This window comes from Ovis aries, chromosome 15 (genome assembly GCF_016772045.2).
Source record: "Ovis aries strain OAR_USU_Benz2616 breed Rambouillet chromosome 15, ARS-UI_Ramb_v3.0, whole genome shotgun sequence".
Classification (NCBI taxonomy): Eukaryota; Metazoa; Chordata; class Mammalia; order Artiodactyla; family Bovidae; genus Ovis; species Ovis aries.
This window is the reverse complement of record NC_056068.1, coordinates 65,325,842-65,347,651: the sequence shown is the minus strand read 5'-3', so window position 1 is coordinate 65,347,651 and position 21,810 is coordinate 65,325,842. Positions and strand designations below refer to the sequence as shown.

Genomic DNA, 21,810 nt, shown 5'->3' with positions numbered 1-21,810 from the left:
ACCTAGAGTTCAGAGTAATTTTTTTTTTTTTTTAATCATGGAAGTAGCCAAGCAAAGATATCTCACATAAGTAAGACTACTTCTATAATTGACTCAAAAAATATTTACTTTCTCATATAAAGCACTCTCCCAGGCTTTCCTCCTACTCCTGTTCTATTGTCACTCCCGGTCCTGTTTCATGTAAGCATGTGTTTTTCGATCACTCACTTGTGTCTGACTCTTTGCAACCCCATGGATTGAAGCCTGACAGGTTCCTCTGTCCATGGGATTTTTCAAGCAAGAATACCAGAGTGGGTTGCCATTTCCTTTTCCAGGGGATCTTCCCAACCCAGGGATCAAACCTGTGTTTCCTGCCTTGGCATGTGGGGTCTTTACTACTGAGCCACCTGAGAAGCCCTCCTGTTCCATGACCACCAAATAAAGAGGGAAGAGTAAAACAATAACATCAAATGACCCCAAGGGGATGCAGTGAAAACTCATCCAGCACACAGCACACAGGGGGCTGAGTGCTCAGGCCTGGTCCTGCGGGCGCTGGCCACTGCATACTCTGCCTTGTCAACATGTACCTGGTATGGTATGTGACTAATGTTCTAGAATTCCAGAATGGAACCTTATTTGGAAAAAGAGTCTGTGCAGTATATATAATCAAGTTAAGATGACGTCACTCTGGACGAGGGGTGACCCCAAGCCAACGATGGATGTCCTTTTTAAGCAAAGGGAAATTTGGTCACAGAACACACGTGCACAGGGCAAACAACCACACGATGTTTCATCCACATCCCGTGCAGATCAAAGATGCCAAGGGATTTAGTGATGAAACAAGGAAGGACCTGCCCCTAGAACCTCCCAAGAGAACACAGCCCTGTGGACATCTTGATTCTGGACACTCAGCTTCCTGACCTGGGAGAGAATACATTTCTGTTCTTTCAAGTCATGGGTTTGTGATATTTTGTTTGAGTAGCCCCAGGCAACTGAAATATCCAGGGAGTTTTGGAGCACTTTCGTATGTCTCCACCTACTGTAAAATTGCTGGCTTCTTCAAACAGCAACCAGGGCCCTTTTAGAAATGTTAGCATATGGTCAATTCGTGTTAAGGTCAAGTGTAGCCTGACAAGCGGGAAGCTGTCCCTAAGTAGCTGACTGGCCAGCTGGGAATTTATACCGCCATCCCAACATCTGGAGAGCACGACTGGCATCAGGCACAAAGCGCACGTCCGGACGGGGAGGGAGGGCCTGGAAGGATGTGACCTCTAGGAGTCCTAGACCTTGGCGGCTGCAGGGAGGTGGTGCGGGTTTCAGGCCAACAGGAGTGAAGGCAGAGACTTCAGAAAGCTGTTGAAGTGGAGCCGCAAAATGCCGTCATCAAAATCCACTTAGGTGCTTAATTGTGCGGCACTCGGGCAGAGCTGGGAGCACTCTGGCGGGTGGGGGCCAAGTGCAGGGCCGTGAAGACACGAGTTCCCAACTGAACGCAAGAGAGCTCTGTCCGGTCCCTCTCCCTGTGACCCAGTGAGCCTGCCCGGCCCACCTCAGGTCCTCAAAGATTTGGTTCCTTCTCCTGTACCGGGGCTTCCTTGTCTGGTTTGCCCCCTGGAGCACAAAGCTAGAGAGAATTTCTAGAAAGAGCTGATGACTGTGTGTTTAAGACTCTCTGGAGGCAGAGTCTTGAAGGGGTTTCCACGGCTCCTAAGCGAAGGCGGGAAGAGACGGGGTGGGCAGCTCTGGGGGAGAGGGGCAAGGGATGGGCTGGATGTTTAGCACGGCAGGGCCAGGAATGTCACTGCAGACTTGGGCTTGAGGATCGTGTCACTGGCACTCATGAGGGAATAATGTCCATTAGCACTTACTGAACATGTTACCGGGGCCCAGAACCCCAGCTCCGAGCCTCACGTACGTTAGCTCATTCAAGAGTGACAGCAACGCCCTGAGGTCAGCTGTGCTGATCTCCACTCTGTTTCTAACTTGGATTATGGCCTGGACACACCGTCTATTAAACGTTTCAACTATCACCCCTGGGTTATTATCCACATTATACGGATGAGGAAATTGCTATAGCGGAAGGTAAGTCAGTGGCCAGAGCCTCCAAGGCCATAAACGGAGGCCAAACACTAATGTGTGTGTGTGTGTGTGTGTGTGTGAGTGTGTGCTCAGTCGTCTGACTCTGTGATCCCATGGACTATAGCTGCCAGGCTCCTCTGTCCATGGAATTTGCCAGGCAAGAATACTGGAGTGGGTTGCCATTTCCTCTTCTAGGGGATCTTCCCAATCTAGGGATGGAACCCACATCTCCAGGATCTCCTGCATTGGCAGGCAGATTCTTTACCACTGAGCCATCCGAGAAGCCCTGGCCTCCAAAGCCCCTCCTTTTAACCATAGGATTTACGGCCTCACGTTTGAGAGGAAAGAAGCCAAGTGAAGTGGCAGCCATGCCTGAAACGATCTGAGATGTTTCTACACGAACACACAAACAAACAAAAACGGCTAAGTTAGAAAAAGGGCAACATTAACACACACGGGTCCTGGATTCCTTCTGTGCCATGAGTGCTGGAGAGGAACTTGAGTTTTCATTCTGAAGCATTTCAGGGACAGAGAATTAACCACAGAACTATTCTCTAGACTCCCGCTTTCTGAAGATCGAGGTCTTCAGAAGGCCTTCGAAATTCAGCATTTAACAATGGCTTCCCAGCTATACGACCTGGAGGAAAAAGGGTTGCCTTGATTGTGTGACAAGGTGGTGAGTTGCACCAGAAAGAAGAGTGAGGCTCTCAGAGAGGCCAAGGCAAGTCGCAGGGGGGCTGACACCAGTAGGCCCACACCTACTGGGCTGGGCAGGCCCCCAGCAGCCCAAATGGCTTGACTTGTCCCTGGGAAGGATGGTATTAGATGCCTCGGGCTGCAACAACAGAGTACTACACACTGAGGGGCTCTGAGCAACGGAAATTTATTCTCTCACATTTCTGGAGGCCAGAAATCCACAGTCAAGGTGTCAGCAGGGCCCCGCTCCCGCTGAGACTCATGGTGGACTCTCTCCCCGCCTCCTCTCAGCTCCTGGGGGCAGCTGTCAATTCTCCGCGTTCCTTCTCTTGCAGCCACACCACTCCCATCTCTGCCTCTGCTGTCAAGCGGCCTTCTTCCCTCATATCCTCATGGCACTTCTCACAAGGACATCAGTCACATCGGATTAAAAGCCCACCAGACTCCAGTGTGACCTTATCTTAACTAATTACACCCCCATCATCCCAATTTCATATAAGGTCACATTTGGAGGTTCTGGGGGTGAGGACTACAACATGTCTTTGGCAGGAACATAATTGAACCTATAATAGTAAGATCTTTACTTTCACATTGTTTTAAAAAAAATAGAAGCAGGATGTCTGCGAATGTCATCCCGTTACACAGCTGTAGGACAGCTGCCACTCACTATGTAACACTTTTTAAAAAAAAACAAGAGATGGGTAGATGGCTGGGTTAGTTTGCAAGGAGTGTCATAACAAAGGACAAGAGCCTGGTGGCTCTGACAACAGACACGTGTTGTCTCCCAGCTCGGGAGGCCATGAGTTACACCCTGGTGTCGGGGGGGCTGGCTCCTTCTGATGGCTGTGAGGAAGGCTGTTTGGGGCCTCTCTCCTTGGCTTATAAACAGCCACCCTCTCTCTCTGTCTTCCCATCGTCTTCCCTCTATATGGCTCTTGGTATTCAAACTCCACCTTTTTATAAGGGCATATTGGATATGGCCCACTCTCAGAGAAGGCAATGGCACCCCACTCCAGTGCTCTTGCCTGGAAAATCCCATGGCCGGAGGAGCCTGGTGGGCTGCAGTCCATGGGGTCGCCAAGAGTTGGGCACGACTGAGCAACTTTTTATAATTATAATTATATATAATGACCTCAGTTTAACCTGATTACTTTTATAAAGGTCTTATGTCCAAATAAGGTCGTGTTCGTTTTGCTTCTTCATGCTATTTAAATTTTTTTAATATATTTTTTCTTAAAAATTTATTTATAATTTTTGGCTGCACTGGGTCTTTGTCGCTGTGTGTGGGCTCTGTGGGGGCCGCTCTGGCTGTGGCGCACAGGCTTCTCATCGCAGTGGCTTCTCTTGTTGACGAGTTCGGGCAGTAGTTGCGGCTCGAGGACTCTACAGAGTGGGTGCAGAGGCTTAGCTGCTCCGCCTCATGTGGGATCTTAGTTCCCTGATCAGGTATCAGATTGGTGTCCCCTGTACTGGAGGCAGACTCTTAAACACTGGACCACCAGGGAAGTCCCTTTTTAATACATTTTTTAATTGAAGTATAGTTGATGTACAGTATTATGTTATAGGTGTACAATATAGCAATTCACAATTTCTAACGGTTATACTCCATTTATAGTTATTAGAAAATATTGGTGGTATTCCACGTGTTGTACAATATATCCTTGTTGCTTATTTTGAACCTAATCATTTGTACATTTTACGCCTCCTCCCCCTTATATTACTGTCTCCCATCCCCACTCCCAGAGAAGGAAATGGCAACCCACTCCAGTATTCTTGCCTAGAGAACCCTGTGGACAGAGGAGCCTGGTCTATGGGGTCGCACAGAGTCAGACACGACTGAAGCAATTTAGCATGCATGCATGCATTGGAGAAGAAAATGGCAACCCACTCCAGTGTTCTTGCCTGGAGAACCCCAGGGACAGCGGAGGCTGGTGGGCTGCCGTCTACGGGGTCGCACAGAGTCAGACACGACTGCAGCAACTCAGCAGCAGCAGAAGCAGCACCCCCAGCTCACTGGTAACCACTAGCTTTTTCTGTGAGTCTGCTTCTTTTTTGCTATATTCACTAGTTCGTTGTATTTTTTTAGAGTCCACATATTAGTGATATCATAGAGTATTTATCTTTCTCTTAGTTCACATAGCATAACGCGCTCCAAGTCCATCCATGTTGCTGAAAATGGCAACATTTGGTTCTTTTTTCTGGCCAGGTCACATTGTGAGGCATTGGGGTTATAGGACTTCAGCACATGAACTTGGTGGTGGGGATGGGGACACAACTGGACCACAGCAGTGTTGTGCCGGCTGTGCTCTCTACACGGCTGAAGGGGAGGACTAGACCCCACTACAGCTGCACCTCCCCAGGCACTGCCGGGCTACCTCCCAGGTCACAGCATGTCACCACCCCCTTCTCTAGGAAAAGACAGAGCAGGCTGAGAGATGAAGAAGCGAGCTGTACCCATCCCACGGAAACTGCCTGATTTCCCGGGACATTCTGCATGGACCCAAGCAGGAGGAGCCCTGGTAAAGCAGCTGAATTACTGCTGGTTTGGCAAGAATGACTCAGAATCCAGATTTTTCCCTCTCATCTCCGCTTGCCCTGGATCACCAGGTTTAACAGAAAACATTATATGTGGCACCACCTAGAGTCAGATGATGAGAAAGACCTGAAAAGGAAAGGAAGAATTTCTGACTGGGCTTTCCTCCCTTTTGACATTTCTTGGTGATCATTATTTCAAACTTGCCCTCTCAACCCCTTCTCCTAGGTTTCTGCCATCACACCCAACCGAGTAAAAGTCATGCTCAAGAAATGGTTGGGAACACTACAAGCAAAGAAAACTCAAATTCCATTTTTGGACCTACTTTTCTAAATCTCTGGATTTGGAGTTTCATTAAAATTTTATCATTTGACAAGATTCTTGAATTTATCCCCATCCCCATCCCTGCTAACACACACACACACACACACACACACACAGGGCCTGAGATTTTAAAAGTCTGCACATGCCTCAAAGATAGTGATCAATATGATTTTTCAAAAAAGCAAATGAACCACCTTGTGACCCGGATCTTAAGATCTCTCCCCTACTTGGTTAGAACACAGAGAAATGGCAGCTGCCCTCCAGCACAAAGCTGGCGGGAGATCTGAAGGCTCTTGGTTTCAAGTCACATGTATGTTCTCGAAATTTGGACTTCTGCTTTATTATTATGGCAAGGGGCAGTAATAAAGTAGTTTCTTCTTTCAGAGATTCACAGACTAATTGCCATTTTAGAAATCATTTACAAGCATACCTCGCCTTATTGCATTTCACTTTATTGCCCCTTGCAGATACTGAGGTTTGGTTTTGTTTCGTTTTTCACAAATTGAAGGTTTGTGGCAACCCTGTGTCAAGCCATTTTCCCAACCACGTTGGTTTACTTTGTGTCTCTGTGTCACATGTCGGGGGTGACATTTTCATTATTATTGTGTTTACTATGTTGATCTGTTATCAGTGATCCTCGATGTTACTGCTGTCACTGTCTTGGGGCTCCGGGAACCATGCCCAGGTAGGATGGCAAACTCAATTGATAAATGTATGTGTTCTGACTGTTCCACAGACCAACTGGCCTTTCCCCCATCTCTCTCCCTCACCCTCAGGCTCCCTATTCCCTGAAACACAACATTAAAATTAGGTTAAATAGTAACCTTATAATGACCTCGAAGTGTCCAAGTGAAAGGGAGAGTCACTAATCTCTCACTTTAAACAAAAACCTAGAACTGATGATTATACTCGGTGAGGAAGGAACTCGGTCTTTCAACAAAGACCAAAAGCTAGGCCTCTGGTGCTGAACAATTAGCCAAACTATGGAAAAGTTCTTGAAGGAAATTAAAAGTGCTGCTCCAGTGAACACACAAATGATAAAAGAGGCAAACAGCTTTATTGCTGATATGCAGAAAGTTGTAGCGATCTGGACAGAAGACCCAACCAGCCACAACATTCCCTTAAGCCAAAGCCCAATCCAGAGTCCAGTCCTAACTCTCCTCAATTCCACGAAGGCTGAGAGAGGTGAGGAAGCTGCAGAAGAGGAGTCTGAAGCCAGGAGAGGCTGGTTCATGAGGCTTAAGGAAAGAAGCTCTCTCTATAACAGAAGTGCAAGGTGAAACAGTAAGTACTGATGTAGTAGCTCCAGGAAGTTATCCAGAAGATCCAGTCCAGATAATGAATAAAGGTGACTATAAAATTTCAATATAGACAAAACAACCATTTATAAGAAGAGGCCATCTAGGACTTTTCATAGCTGCAGAGGAGAAGTCAATGCCTGGCTTCAAAGCTTCATAGACAGGTTAACTCTCTTGTTAGAGGTCTAAAGAGCTGATGACTTTACGTTTACCATTTGCCGTTAAAAATTCTAGGGCCCTTAAGAACAATGCTAAATCTACTCTATCTGCACTCTGTCGATGAAACAACAAAGCCTGGATGACAGCATATTTGTTGACAACTTTGTTTACTAAATATTTTAAAACAACTGTTGAGACATACTGCTCAGAAATAAAGATTCCTTTCAAAACATTACTGCTCACTGACAACACATGCGGTGAGTCAAGAGCTCTGATGGTGATGAACAATGAGGTCTATGTTGTTTTCACACCTGCTAACATCCAATCTGCAGCCCGCGGATCAAGGAGTCATTTCGACTTTCGAGTCTTGTTCTTTAAGAAATACATTTCATAAGGCTAAAACTGCCCAAGACAGTGATTCTTCTGATGGATCTGGTATAAGTAAATTGAAAAACGTCTGGAAGGATTCACCTGTCTAGATTCCATTAAGAGTATTTGTGATTCAAGGGAAAAAGTCAACATATAAACATTAACAGGAGTTTGAAAGAAGTTGATTCCAACTCTCACGGATGACCTTAAGGGGGTCAAGACTTCAGTGGAGGAAGTAAATGCAGATGTGGTGGACGTATCAAGAGATCTAGAAATTAGAATCAGAGCCTGAAGATGTGACCGAACTGCTGCAAATCTTATGATAAAACTGTAATGGGTAAGGAGTTGCTTCTTATGGATGAGCAAAGAAAGTGGTCTCTTGAGATGGAATCTGTACTTGGTGAAGATGCTGTGAAGATTGTTGAATGACGACAAAGGCCTTAGGACATTACATAAACTTAGCTGATAAGAAGCAGCAGTAGGGTTTGATAGGATTGAGTCCACTTTTAAAAGAAGCTCTATACATCAAATGCTAGCAACAGTACTGCCACTACAGAGAAACTGCCCATGAAAAAGTCAATCAATGCAGCAAACTTCACTGTTTCTTATTTTAAGAAATTGCCAAAACCATCTCAACCTTCAGCAATCACAGCTCCAATCAGTCAGCAGCCATCAACAACCAAGGGAAGATGCTTCACCAGCAAAAAGATTACAACTCTCTGAAGGCTCAGATGATGGTTAGTAGTTTAAAGCAATTTTAATTTTTTAATTAAAATATGTACATTATTTTTAGACATCATTCTATCGCATACTTAATAGACTACTGCAGCTGCTGCCGTTCAGTTGCTCCGTTGTGTTCGACTCTTTGCGACCCTATAGACTGCAGCCCACTAGGCTCCTCTTTCCACGGGATTTTCCTGGCAAGAATCCTAGAGTGTGTTTCCATTTCCTCCTCCAGGAGATCCTATGTCTCTTGAGTCTCCCGCATTGCAGGTGAATTCCTTACCACTGAGCCACCGGGGAAGCCTACAGGATAGTATGAACCCAACTTTCATATGCACTGGGAAACTAAAAAATTTGTGTGACTCACTTTACTGAGATGGTCTAGAAGTGAAACCACACCATCTCCAAGGTATGCCTGTCCACAGGAAGACATTACTGATGTTTCTTAAGTTTCTTGAAAAGTAGATCAGTAGTGATACCATACAGTAGAATCCTGTTCGGCAGAATAACATGGATCCATGTACAAAAGACTGAATGAACCCACTGGTGCTCTCTGATAGAGAAAGGTTATAAGGACCTACTCTTGGGAACAGCCGTCGAGTTCTGCATCATCTCTCTATGGGTCAGTCTGCTCAACTGGAGATAACAACAGTGCCTTTCTCATCAGGCTTTGGACAATCCATGTTAATATAAGGTAAAGTGCCCGGCTAGTGCAGCCCAGAGGAAGCTCAAGAAATGGCATGCCATTGCTCTTGTCATAACCAGGGCTTTCATGGAACTTTACGTTTTTTTAAAACATACCCTTTTATTCCAAGGAAAAATTATCTGGATAAAACAGTCATTTAGGGCATTCCACTAACTAAGAACAGAAATACACTCAGCCTATCCCCAAATGAGCCTCTACTCTCAAAACTCTTTAGGTGGAAAATTCAATGACTCAACCTAGTTGGAAATTTATTCTAGCCCATTAATATTTCAGAAGGTCAGAAATACAACCGGTAAACAGGGGAACGGGAAAACAATCAACCACTTAAGATAATTTTAAAAAGTGAAAATATGTAACTGTTTTCAACTATATTAAACGAACCAGAAAAGCTATTTTTTTTAAGATATTTCCCAAAGCTGCCAAGACTAAAATAAAGCCAGAAGTCACACATATTGCCAGTGATAGAACAAGCTGGTGCAAACCGTTAGCAGGACAAGCGGGCAGTCTGATCAAGAGTTAGAAAAACCTCCCGTCCTTTCACCTAATCATTGCATTTCTGAGAATCAAGCTGAAGAAAATTTCTCAAAATAGGGGGAAAGTCATATAAACCCTCATTTCACAACCATGAACACTCTCTCTAAGTGAAAAACTGCAAACGATGCGAATGCCAAATAATAGGTAAATAACGGACACGACTGAGCGACTGAACTGAAACTACATTATACCAAATGAATGGACTGTTTAAGCATTTAAAGTGATAGAGAATTACACGTAAAAACATAGAAAAATGTTAAAATGTTACCTGGGAAAAAATTAAAATATAAAATTGTATACCTCTGGTGATTACAACTGAGAAAAGCCTAAATGCAAACTTGTAAGATGCTAATAGTGATCTATGAAAGAGGACAGACTATGCGGGATGCTATTTTTTCTCCTTCCCCATTCCCCCAATTTTTATTATTACCTTTAAATGAAAAAGTTTCTTCCTGTCTCACAGAAATCTTTCCTCTGCTGTGGATACAGCATTAACTGCTCTCTGCCTTGTAACCCTCCAGTACACACTTCTCCGGGCCCTTCTCTCACCCTTTGGAAAGGGCAAGGCTACTCCCTGATGAAGTGTATTCTCTTCTAAATGCCAAAGCTATTTCACAGGGCATTAGAGGCAATCCCTTCTCCCCAGTGAGAACACCAGCTGCCCTCATTCTCCTGGTAAGTACCAGGTTGTTCCAAAGAATCAGAGATTGAACCCTGTAACTTCTAAGCAAGACACAGAAGAAGGTGACATGGATTCTCAATCGACCACTCTTAGGGAGCCCCTGAAAGGATGGATCAAATGGTACCTACCCTGGAGACCTCGGCCCAGGCCATCCCGGCTCTGGCTGAAACCATTCTGTATTTCTGTCCTCCGGGTATGGATAAGTTCCTTAATGGACCCTAAACAGTTTGATCAGCAGAAGTAAAAAAGCAAAAAAGACTTAAACATCCGACAACAGGGAAATTATTACAGAGTATCTACTGGATGGAAGGGTAGGTAACCCACAAAACAACAATTACAGGTGCTACATGTGTAGGAATGTGCCAAAGTTCTCTAAAATAAAGTGTAGGAAAAGCAAGTCACCCAATCACCTGCCCCATGACAACAACCATACCCTGTGCAGACTGACCAGGAACTCTCAAAGTTTACAAGTCGCTGACTATATCCAGGCACGGCACTGTGTGCTTCACAGCCATTAAAAAGTAACAACATGCCACTTGGAAGGCTGATTACTCTCATTCTGAGAGGAGGGAATTGAGGTAGCAGAAGGATTAAGGAATTCTCATTTAATCCTCCCAGTGACTAACTTTTAGATCATTCTGGTAGCTTTCCTAAAATCACACAGCATGGTAGGGAGAGGGGTGGGGAGGAGAGTTGGAGTTTGGACAAAGTCCTTCTCCAGGTCTTACACCCTCAGGTCCTGGACTGGAAGGGAATACACAAGGAATCTGAACTGCAAGGAGAATTTGTTTTAGGGACTTCTTTTCCTTCCCTCTGTTGTCTAAACTTTCCAGTGGTCTTCTGTTTTTATACTTTAAAGACTAAAAGAAAAAAAGAGGGGCAATGGAGGAAAGGTTTTGTGAATGCCTGTGTTTATGTGTATGGTTTTTTAAATTATGTTTTGATCAAAAGACTAAATAAATGCCAATAAAGTCTCTGCTGCACTTGGGGGTGAAGGGTAGGAAACAAGGAGAAAAAAAATAATGGAGAATAGCCAAGGCGAGCCTGTTCCAAACCAAACCAAACCTCGCCAAGCAGCTGCCCACACCATCTTCTCTCTTTTTTAATTTCTCTTTTCACCAGCTCTTCCCGTTTATGCATGAATTCTGAAATCATGGAACTGGATTGGCAGAGGACGGAGAATGTCACAGAGAACATTAAGATCACACAGCTGCGACTGACAAAGCTGGGAATCAAACTTAGGTCTCAACTCTTGATCCTGCATCCTGTCACAAACTTGTCCTGGTCTGAATATTCCTAGTTCAGCTAAACACAATCTGTATTTATGGGAGCTCAAATACACACTGTATTCCAAAAACGATCATTCACATTCTGAATGTTTAATAATGCTCAAAATTGGACAGATTATAAGATTCACACATACTGTCTCATTTGAACCTCAAATTACAAACATTCAATTTCCAGCAGTTTTGAAGCCAGGCTAGAAACAGAAAAGGCTGAAACAGGCTTCATACTTTTTTTAAAAATATAACTCTGTAAAAATAAAAATGCATTATGTAGAGTGGTCTATTCAGAAGAAATCGCTTGCAACAGACAAGATGAAATACCTCTCACGAAAAAACATACTCTCAGCCACCCGCTCCCAAAATTCCTCTGAAGAGTCGGGGGAGGCATCAGAGACCCAAGGAGACCTCTGAGGGGCCAGTCTCAGAGGGGGCACGTCACGAGGGAGAGGGAGCCTGGCCTCGGAGGGGGCCTCAAACCCAGCACTACTTCCTGTACGTCAACAGGCTGAGCCTCAAATCCTGGTAACAGCTATGTGAAAAGTTCAGATAATCATCATTTCCTCAGCTGGCTTCCAGAAAGACAGCAGATTCAGAGCCAGAACACAGAGTTCTCCTGTGCGAGAGGCCCTGTGGCCCGATGCCCAAAGCCCAGGAAACAGCCAAGAGCCAACGTCCAGCTGTGTGGTCCCCGGGCACCGGACAACCCGGGGCCTCTGCACTGGCCCCAGTGTGCTTCCTGCCAGCCAGCGTGCCACGGCCCAGCTCACTCTGCAGCACCCAGCTTTGGCAATGAAGAGAAATAAGGCTCTACGACCAGGGAGAAGGATCCCACCACTCTCTGGGGGCCCCTCAACTCACACCCCCAGGGCCTTCTTTCTCGGAGATGACCACCGACCCAAATCTCGTGCAGATTTGGGGTACAAAATGGGTAAGAGGCTAAAGAAGGGAGACGGATGGGGAGGACAAGAAAAGACCCTGGTCCTGGTGGTGCCCATCTGAAAATGCTGCCCCGGGTGTCGGCAGAGAAAAGGGCATTTGGAAGCAGATTACCATAAAGTCAGTACCAACTCCAGGGCAGATACCTGAGGTGATGCTGCAGTGCATCTAATCATCAAGAATGTGGAAGACATGCAAGGTGGTTTCCAGCCTGGGCCCCAGGGTCAGGCAGCCCTGGGTTCAAATCCAGGTCGGCTGCTTGCTGGTGAGGAGACACCTGAACTGCTCAACCTCTGGGAGTCTCAGCATCCCATGAGTGAGGGGAAGGCGGTGAGAGGACCCCAGGGCAGGGGTGAGGAGAGCCTGGTGAAAGGGTTCCCTGCTCCCCCAAAGCTGTGGCTCCCACCACACCAAGACCTCTGCTTCTGCACTGACCAGGCTGCTCTGCGAGTGAGTCACAGGTGGAGCAGGCAGGACAGCCGGCCAGAGGCCCAAACCCCGTGACTGGCAGCACACAGGCTGGGGGGAGCTCCCCACTGACACCCCGGGACGGCCCCCCGCCCGCACCCCCAGCAAAGGGCAGGCCCACTCACGGCACTCCTTCTCGTCACTCTTGTCGAAGCAGTCGGGCAGCCCGTCGCACTGCCAGGCACCGGGGATGCACCGCCCGTTGCTGCACATGAAGTTGCCTGGAATGTTGCACTCGTTGGTAAAGTTGTTCCCGGGGAGCAGCTGGCTCTCTGTGGGAGGAAAGGGACAGGGCGGTGAGACGTCATGGCCAAGGTGCCAAAGGCCCGGGCCCCCACAACTCTTCCTCCACACAGGCAGTGCATGTGGTACTTCCAGTGGGTGACGTTGCCTCTCTGGGCCTCAGTTTCCTCATCTGTGAAATGGACATATGATCTGCCCCACCCCCGGGGATTCTGTGAGGCCTACATGAGAAAAGCCCTTCACTGGTGCTGGGCACACAACAGACGCTCACAGACTTCTTGCTTTGTCGAAGACTGGTCATGAAACGCACACATTTGTCTTTTGGTCATTGGCGGAGGCTAAAAAGAAAGTTTTCCAAGACAGAAGTGAATGAGGGACTCTCAGCGCCTCCAACAATGGGAACTGCAGGCTCCTTCCAGGTCTCAGACTCTGCAGCCCTATGATCACAGAATCCCTGAACTCCAGCCAAGTCGACAGGAATCCTGGGAGATAATTTCACTATAGGAAATAGGAGCCCCAGCCCACAAAACCGACCTGCCTGGGGTCACACGGGGAGGAAAGGCCAGGCTGAAACTTGAGTGCAGGCCTTCTAGCCCCATAAGAGTACCAAGTCCCTGGAAGGCTTGCCAAGAGTTCCCAGAGATTTAGCACCAAGCCTCAAGGTTGAGACTCAACTCCACTGAACACAGTCATAGAATGGCAGGCCCCTCATCCCATAGTGCCAACTCTTGGGCTGGAAAGCAAACAGGGAAGGTCAAGGAGAGCTGAATTCATCCACCTACGGACCCTGAAGGCCAACTGTCAAGGGAGCCAGGAACTGATCAATCAGAGCCATCTGAGCCACTGTGATCAAAGTCTGAAAGATCATGAGCCATTGGAAATAAAACAGTCTTAGGGGAAAAGGAGTTGTTAAAAAAAGAAACAACAAAAAACGGACCAGTCCTTCCAGGACTCCCTCCTGAATCTACAATAGGCATTTATTGAAACTTTATGACCATATTCATCCACTAGGTAGGTGCTAAAGATGCAGAGATGAAAGCTAGGCTCCATCCTCCAGGCTGGAAAGGCACAAGGGAATACTAACAATTTTAGTATTAAGTAGCCCCGTATTAAGAGGAAGTCCAGACTCTTGTGGAGCAGTGGGAGGAGAGAGGGCCCACGAGGCTCTTCCACAGGCTCTCATGCCAGCCCCCTGACAGCACACCTTCTTTAATGCCTGCATCCTTGACCTGATTTCTACCTGGAATGCCCTTCAACCCATGGGGTCTCCCGGGAAATCCCAACACACCTGTTAGCATAGAACTTCTTTGTTACTCTACCTCGGAAGTGTTCCCTAACTTCCTCAAGGAGAAATGGGCAGTCACCCTGTTGTGTGGCTATGGTACTACTGGGGTAATACTGAAAACACTTGACAACTGGAGCAAGCGGGCAGCAAATTGGAAAAGATACAGCCGTAGGCAAGGGGTACCACATCCGCCCAGGTGCCACAGATAGTCCTCAGAGACCACCTGCTCCGCTGCACTGAATTAACAACGTACAGGAACACCCTACTGAAAACGAGCTTTTATAATTCACCAAAGAATTCTAGAAGAGCAGCTATAGGGAGGGGCCTCATCCTGCCTTAAGAGCCTGCACTGGGCTCCTAAAAACCTTCCTTGTCCCCTTCTCACTCAGCCACCCACTACGAGGGCCAGGCACCAAGTTCTGCACGCCGGCCTCCACTGCCACAGCCACGACATCAGCCCACCCACCACACCCTCTCACCAGGACCCCTGTCACAAGTGACCCCTGCCTCCCCTCAAGCCCATCTCTGTGGCCAGGGGGACCTTTCCAAAGAGCAAATCGATCTTGACACTTCTCGACTTTGAAAAGCCGTTGAAGGGTTTCCTCAATGTTCTTAAGATAAAGTCAAAATTCAAGGCATTAGAGAGAGGTCATAGGACAGAGGTGGCATTTGCAAGGTCCGCTGGCAGACGCAGAAATGGAGCACAAGGGCCCCTCGCGCCCACAGGAAGATGGCAGAGATCAGAGTACACAGGCTCAGCCCAGGGCACAGACAGTACGGAATGAAAAACCACACGGCTCTGATGGTCTGGAACTGAGAAAGTACTGTGCCCCCTCTTTCCCCCGTTCTACACCCAAACCAGATATCACTAATCACGGGGTTCTGTCCACTGAGCCCACCCTCCATATCAAAACCCCTCTCAAGACTAGGCTTGCGAAAGCCACCACCAACCCTGAGATGGTCGCGAAACCAGCTGCCCATCTCCAGACAGAGGCACGAGATGCCGGAGTGGGGCTCCTAGGAGACAAGCCTAGAAGGACAGCCAGGTGCTGGATCCCCTCCAGAGACTCGATGCGTAACACTGAAGACCTACGCATCCAGCTGTTTCCTAATAACTGCTCTGGGCTCCCCCCAACACACACACCCCACAAACAGGGAACTCTTCAGGGCTTAGAACGTAGCTGCAATTCTGTTTTGTTTGGAAATCACTTAGACACTTCCTAGTGCAGAGCTAGCTTCTTGAAGGCAAGCCCCTTGGAAGAGTCACTGGGACTGTGAAATCTTGTTCTGATAAACAGATTTCCAGGGCCAGAAAAATTGGCCAGATTAGATTTCAAAGTGCTTGCCCTGAGAATCCAAAGCCTGGAGGCACAGGGACTTGATAAACGAGAGGGTGGAATACAGACTAAATACCACGTAGGTTAGACACAGGTGGTCTTGCAGCCACAGAGCTCCCAGAGCTTTACTGGCAGGACCTCGGATCTCGTGCCCCGGTGTATGAGAATGCCAAGGAACCATTCTTGTGCACATCTCAGCAACTCCATCACGCGCGCAAGGGCCGCAGAGCCTTGTGCTTTAGAAGTGACACGATCAACAAACACAAAAGGAAAAGGACAAGCCAAGGCCGAGAGAGGTTGAATCATGCTGACTCTGTCTTCAAAAATCTCCCACAAATCACTATGGTTGCCAGAGGGGAGGATGCGGGAAAGGAATAGTTAGGGAGTTTGGGATAGACAGGTCCACACTGCTATATTTAAAATGAAAAACCAACAAGGACCTTACTGTACAGCACAGGGAACTCTGCTCACTGTTATGTGGCAGCCTGGATGGGAGGGGAGTTTGGGGGAGAATGGACACATGTATATGTATGGCTGAGTCCCTTTGCTGTCCACCTGAAACCATCACGACATTGTTAAATCGTTATGTTACAAAGTTGTGTCTGACTCTTTTGCGGCCCCAGGGGACTGTACAGCTTGCCAGGCTCCTCTGTCTATGGGATTTTCCGTGCAAGAAAACTGGAGTGGGTTGCCATGTCTTTCTCCAGGCTAATCGGCTATACCCCATTACAAAATAAAAAGTTTAAAAAAAAAAATCTTCCTCAAACCCATCCAATGTGCCTCACTAAACTGGCACCATCCAATCCAAGCCACCGAGACCCAGGTGCTTTACACCAGTACTTCTCAACAGGGGGCACTTTTGCCCCTCAGGGGACAGATGGCAGTGTCTGGAGACATTGTTGGTTGAGGCTTCTATTGAGGCCAGGAATGCACCCCCGTAATACACAGGGCAGCCCCTCACAACAGAGAACCACCTGGCCTGAAATGGCAGAAGAGAACCGATTTGAAAAGTCCTGGCTTAAACCAACCCTTTCACTTCTCATTTCCCCCACCCCAGGTCTTTCTCCTCACAGCAGATGTTGCTGATGGCTCTTCCGTGCCCTTGTAATAAATCTAAAACTCTTGCCAGGGTTTATAAGACCTGGTGCCCGCCCCACCTCCCCACCCCAACTTCTACAACCTCATTCCATCTCCTCCATCACAAATGTCCTCCCTGCAGTGGTCCTCTGCTCATGCTGTCCACGGACCTCGATTCTTCCACACACCTTGCATCTGTGTTATGGGTTGAACGTGTCCCCCCAGAATTCACATGCTGAGGTCTTCACCCCTGTATCTCAGAATGTGACTGTGTTGGGAGGCAGGGACTTTAAAAGGGTGATTAAGTTAAAATGCTGGGAAAGACTGAAGGCAAAAGGAGATGGGGGCGGCAGAGGATGAGATGGTTAGATAACATCACTGACTCAGCGGACATGAATTTGAGTAAACTCTGGGAGATAGTGGATGAAGAGGAGCCTGGGGTGCTGCAGTCCATGGGGTCACAGAGTCAGACACGACTTGGCGACTGAAAAACAACAACGAAGTTAAAATGAGGCCGTTTGCGTGGGCCCTAATCCCATCAGTCTGGTGTCCTTACAAAAAGGGATGAGGACACAGACGCACACAGGGAGGGTCATGTGAAAACTATGGAAGAAGACAGCTGTCTACAAGCCAAGGAGATAGGCCTCAAAAGAAACCAACTCTGCACACTTTGATCTCAGACTTCTGGACTCCAGAGTCACGAGTAAAGAAATGTCTGGTGTTGAAGCTGCTCACCATGTTTCCTTGTCGCGGCAGCCCTGGCAAACGGCTACATCTGGCTAATCTCATTCGTCCTCCACTTTACATCCCTGACTCTGAGATCCCTTCACTGACACCCCGTCTAAAGCCGGTCCCCCCGTTTCCAGCTCTGGGAGTGTTCCATGTTCTCCTTCATCCTGATGTGTGCTCCCCAATGCATCTGGACTATCTCCCCACCAGACTGCACAACCCCAAAGGGCACTGCTTTGGTTTGCTCTGAGTCCTAGGCATCTGACATTTAGTAGGTTCTCAACAAATATCTGTGGTTATTCTCAGAAGAAAACCAAATGTCTCGTTACTGATTTATCCCCCGTCCCTCGCACTGTACCTTGGAAAGTTCCATCTACCCCCTGCCTCGTCCCCCTAGAAGGTGAGTGGGATCTGTACATACATAAAAATAAGGAACATGGGGGTGTCTGGATGAGCATAAGTAAATTACTACCCTGCCGGCTTTAAAAGAGGTTAGAAATCTTTTGAGCCCGACAGCAGGACTTTCTAGTGGCTGAAATATTTATCCCATCTCAGTGTCTTGGGACACATTTAGAATCCAAAAAAGACAAGCATTAGCACGAAGTTGGCTAGCTGGGGTTTTTCCTTCTCCTTTTTCTTTTTTCATTAAGCTGAAAAATGAAAAAGAGTTGCCCATTTTCACTGCAGCAGCACATCACTTACTTAAAATAACTACACCATCTGCACCAAGTACAACAACAACAAAAAAAACACACCCAAGTCCTCCCCCACTGGGAAAAAAGGAAAGAAGAAGCTGCTGCTGCTGTTTCTTCCAAAATTTTTGGCACCCACAAATTTTTATTTGATGAGGGGGTGCTGCAAAAACTCAAGACAGCTGCTGCCTTCTGTGCCTTCTGGAACAGGCAGTGAGCAATGCTGACTTTTTCTGCTGAGAAACGGGAATTCGCTTGCACCGGTTGGAGCCCTCCACATGCTCCTCCCTCCCTCTGTTGATCTTCCCCCTGTAAGGTCACTCCTTATCGTGATGTCATACAGACTTGGCATCTGCAAACTATCAACAGGCCCTGCTTTCAGATTTCTGTCTAATCACCTTCGCTTTTAGCCTTTGATTCCTGACCATCGGGTCTGCAGGCTCCGTGAAAAAAAAAAACAAGACATATACAAGTATATGTACAGACACACATACAACTTAGTGTTCCCATCTGCTGATCTCAACTAGACTTTCCCCTAAAACCTCCCTGGAGAATGAACACACCTCTTCCCATTCCCTGGTGCCAATACGCATCATGTTACGAGGCCACTGAAGACAACCATCTGCTTTCCCTTTGACTTGCTCTTTCAAATACACATGAACATCTCATGCACGGGCACACGTAAAGCACCAAGTGAGCAGGTCCACCATGATTAGTTTCTCAGCAGCCCTGAAAAATCCCTGCAGGTCCTTTCGACTCGTGGTGGCACTGGTGTCAGATGGAACCAGACACACCTGCCTTGAGCACTTCCCAGAGCCATTTGGTTCTCATCAAACCAACTGCTTCCTGCTAGAGCTGTCTGGGGAACATCCTAGCTGTCAGCAGAGTGGGAGGATTCACACATGGATGTTCGAGCCTGGTGTGAGGATGAGCCTCTGCCTCCACGTGCAGGAGCTGGACCAGATCTCCAGCTGTGTCAAAACTCTGCACAGCAACCTGCCCGCCTTGAGAGCTCATTCTAAGAACCCCAATCTCTGCATATTCGCTTGTTAAAGAAGATACGGCCCAGGGACATAGGGAGAAGTTATAAAATGACTCATGGATTCAGCCCAGGGATGACACCCTTAGCATTCAAAGATCTCATTTTTACACAGATTCCATGGGGCTTCCCTCGTGGCTCAGACTGTAAAGAATCTGCCTGCAATGCAGGACACCTGGGTTTGATCCCTGGGTTGGGAAGATCCCCTGAAGAGGAGAATGGCAACCCATTCCAGTATTCTTGCCTGGAGAATCCCAAGGATAGAGGAGCCTGGGAGGCTACAGTCCACTGGATCGCAAAGAGTCGGACACAACCGAGCAACTAACACTTTCACTTTAATATTTACACATACAGCATATTATATTTACACTGACCCTGAAAGAAGATGGGGTGTAAATTTCCCACAGGAATGATTTATGGATGGAGTGAGTCACCTGGACAGTGAGCAAGCTGAGCTGTCTGCCCAGCATCTGTGCTTCACTCTACATTCCCATTTGCCTCTCTCGTGCAATGCAGAGCAGCAGCCACTGCAAAGTGACAAATCCTTGTTTCCTTCTTAAAATGAGTGAGCAAAGAAAGCCAATGGCTAGTATTAATGAGGCAAGCGAAGAGAAAAGCGAAGAGGTCTAAGAAAAGGACAGCTCTTCACCAGGAAATAGCTGTATAAATTATTTTCATACTGTATTTATAGCCTCATTAAGGGCCCGAAGCTGTTACTTACATTTTTTAGTTATGCTTCATTGCGTTTCATGAGGAAAATTATATCCCAGCGGCATTAACATTGTGGGGATTTGCAGAGCTGGCAGGATGCGGCCCTTGTGAGGCCCAAGGTCCATGACTCAGGGGCTGGACAGCACCACTGAGGTATGCTGTTCCTTGGGTGGGTTGATGCTCAAAGGTGAGTTCTGAGTACCGCCCCCATCCTGGTCTCCAAACCTCGCATGCTCCCTTTAACGGCCCTTAAGGAGTTGGTTATTGACTTCTCACTCCAGAAAATCTAACATCTACTGACATTAGCACCTGGCAAAAGTCTAACATCTGTTCTCTTTCTTGGTCTTCACAGTAGTCCTCTGAAATAGGCTCCACACCCATTCTGCAAACCAGAAATCAGACTTAAGATCACAGTACAGGGATCTGCCAATGTTTGGGGTCAGACAGTAAATATTTTAGGCTGTGCAGCGCAGAAGGCCAAATTAAAGATATTACACCAGTACTTATAGAAGAGGAGGGAGAGAAAACAGTATTTGACACAACTTTTAGTGATGCAATTCAAAATACTGACATAACAATCGAGAGCAATTTTTCGGTAGCTCAAGTCTACTTATGAAGAGAACAGAATTCTTCTGGTGGGGAGAAAGGGACAGGTGGCTGAAGTTCAAAGTTGGTATCCCCTAACATTAAAAGCTACTGCAAATGTTTAATTTTTCTCAACCACTTTAAAAGGGTAAAAACCATTCTGAGTTTGGGCACGAGGGTGGACTGGCTTTCGCCCCTGGCCCATAGTTTGCATACTCCTAAGCAAGAAAGTAGGTCTGCCTAAAATATCAAAATGGAAGAGGCACTCAATCCAAAGGGCCTTCCTCTCTACGTCATCACACCTCCCACACTCTAAAACAATTCATTCGGTTTAGTGGCTGCCCTCACCCCACCACAAAGGCAGCCATCTCTGCTGCCCTACGTCCCCAGCAAGTGCCAGGCACCTGGCAGACATGCAGGAAATGCTTGTTGACTGCATAAGCGATGACTCCTAAGGACACTTCCAGTTCTGACATGTTCAGCTTCTGTGAATTTATCTAAACCCTACCTGAACCTATTTATGTGTGTTCAGTCGTGTCCAACTTTTTGCAACCCCATGGACTGCAGCCTGCCAGGTTTCTCTGCCCATGGAATTTTCCAGGCAAAAATGCTGGAGCGGGTTGCCATTTCCTACTCCAAGGGATCTTCCCGACCCAAGGATCAAAGCCGCGTCTCTTGTGTCTTCTGCATTGGCAGGCAGATTCTTAACCGCTGCACCACTTGGGAAACCCGAATCTATTTATACTTCTGTGCAGAAAGCAATGGGTAATGAGATTGGTTCTGTAAAACATTCCTGAGCTCCCATGAGGGAAGACGAGAAACAAAGAAGTTTTCTGGATGAACTTCTATAGGCATTTGCTCCTTTTTCATACACACTGGGTCCTCACCAAGGGTGACCTGCACGGCAGGCCCAGGTGAGAACCTAGCCCCATATGCCTTCTGTCTTTTCAGCTTCAATTGACAGCAGCAGCAGGAAGTAAAAATCAGGCAGTGAAGATAAACCGAAGGACAAGAGAAGGGACAACTTTATAACCAATTCATCAGGCTTGAAGATAAGCCAGGCTTCAGAGAGGACCAATCAATCCTGCACTTCAGCACCTCTCAGAAACAGCCAAAGGGTCAAGAAGAGGGGAATTCATCTCCAACTCCAAGGTCAGCACAGCCCCATCTAGCCCAGGACAGGTGCAGCCATGCCTACAGTCCTTAGAAACCACTGCGCAGCCTGTACTCTGCTCTGCACAGACACAGCAAGGCAAGCATGGAAAGTTCCAAAGCAAACCAAGAAATAAGGCCAGAAAAGCAAAATGAGCTCCATTTAGGCCCCAAAGCATACCCTGATG

The 21,810-nt window shown here is 47.2% G+C and overlaps 1 protein-coding gene across 4 annotated transcripts in view; it reads right to left on the bottom strand.

Moving 5' to 3' along the window:
• The window catches only part of LDLRAD3 (low density lipoprotein receptor class A domain containing 3), a 270,972-nt gene that overhangs the window by 179,626 nt on the left and 69,536 nt on the right, over positions 1 to 21,810 (bottom strand). For all 4 annotated transcript variants that reach the window (XM_042233361.1, XM_060400058.1, XM_042233360.2 and 1 more), the window contains one exon: positions 12,898 to 13,044. In XM_042233361.1, coding sequence (XP_042089295.1) covers positions 12,898 to 13,044 — 147 coding nt within the window. The remainder of the gene's footprint in view (positions 1 to 12,897; positions 13,045 to 21,810) is intronic.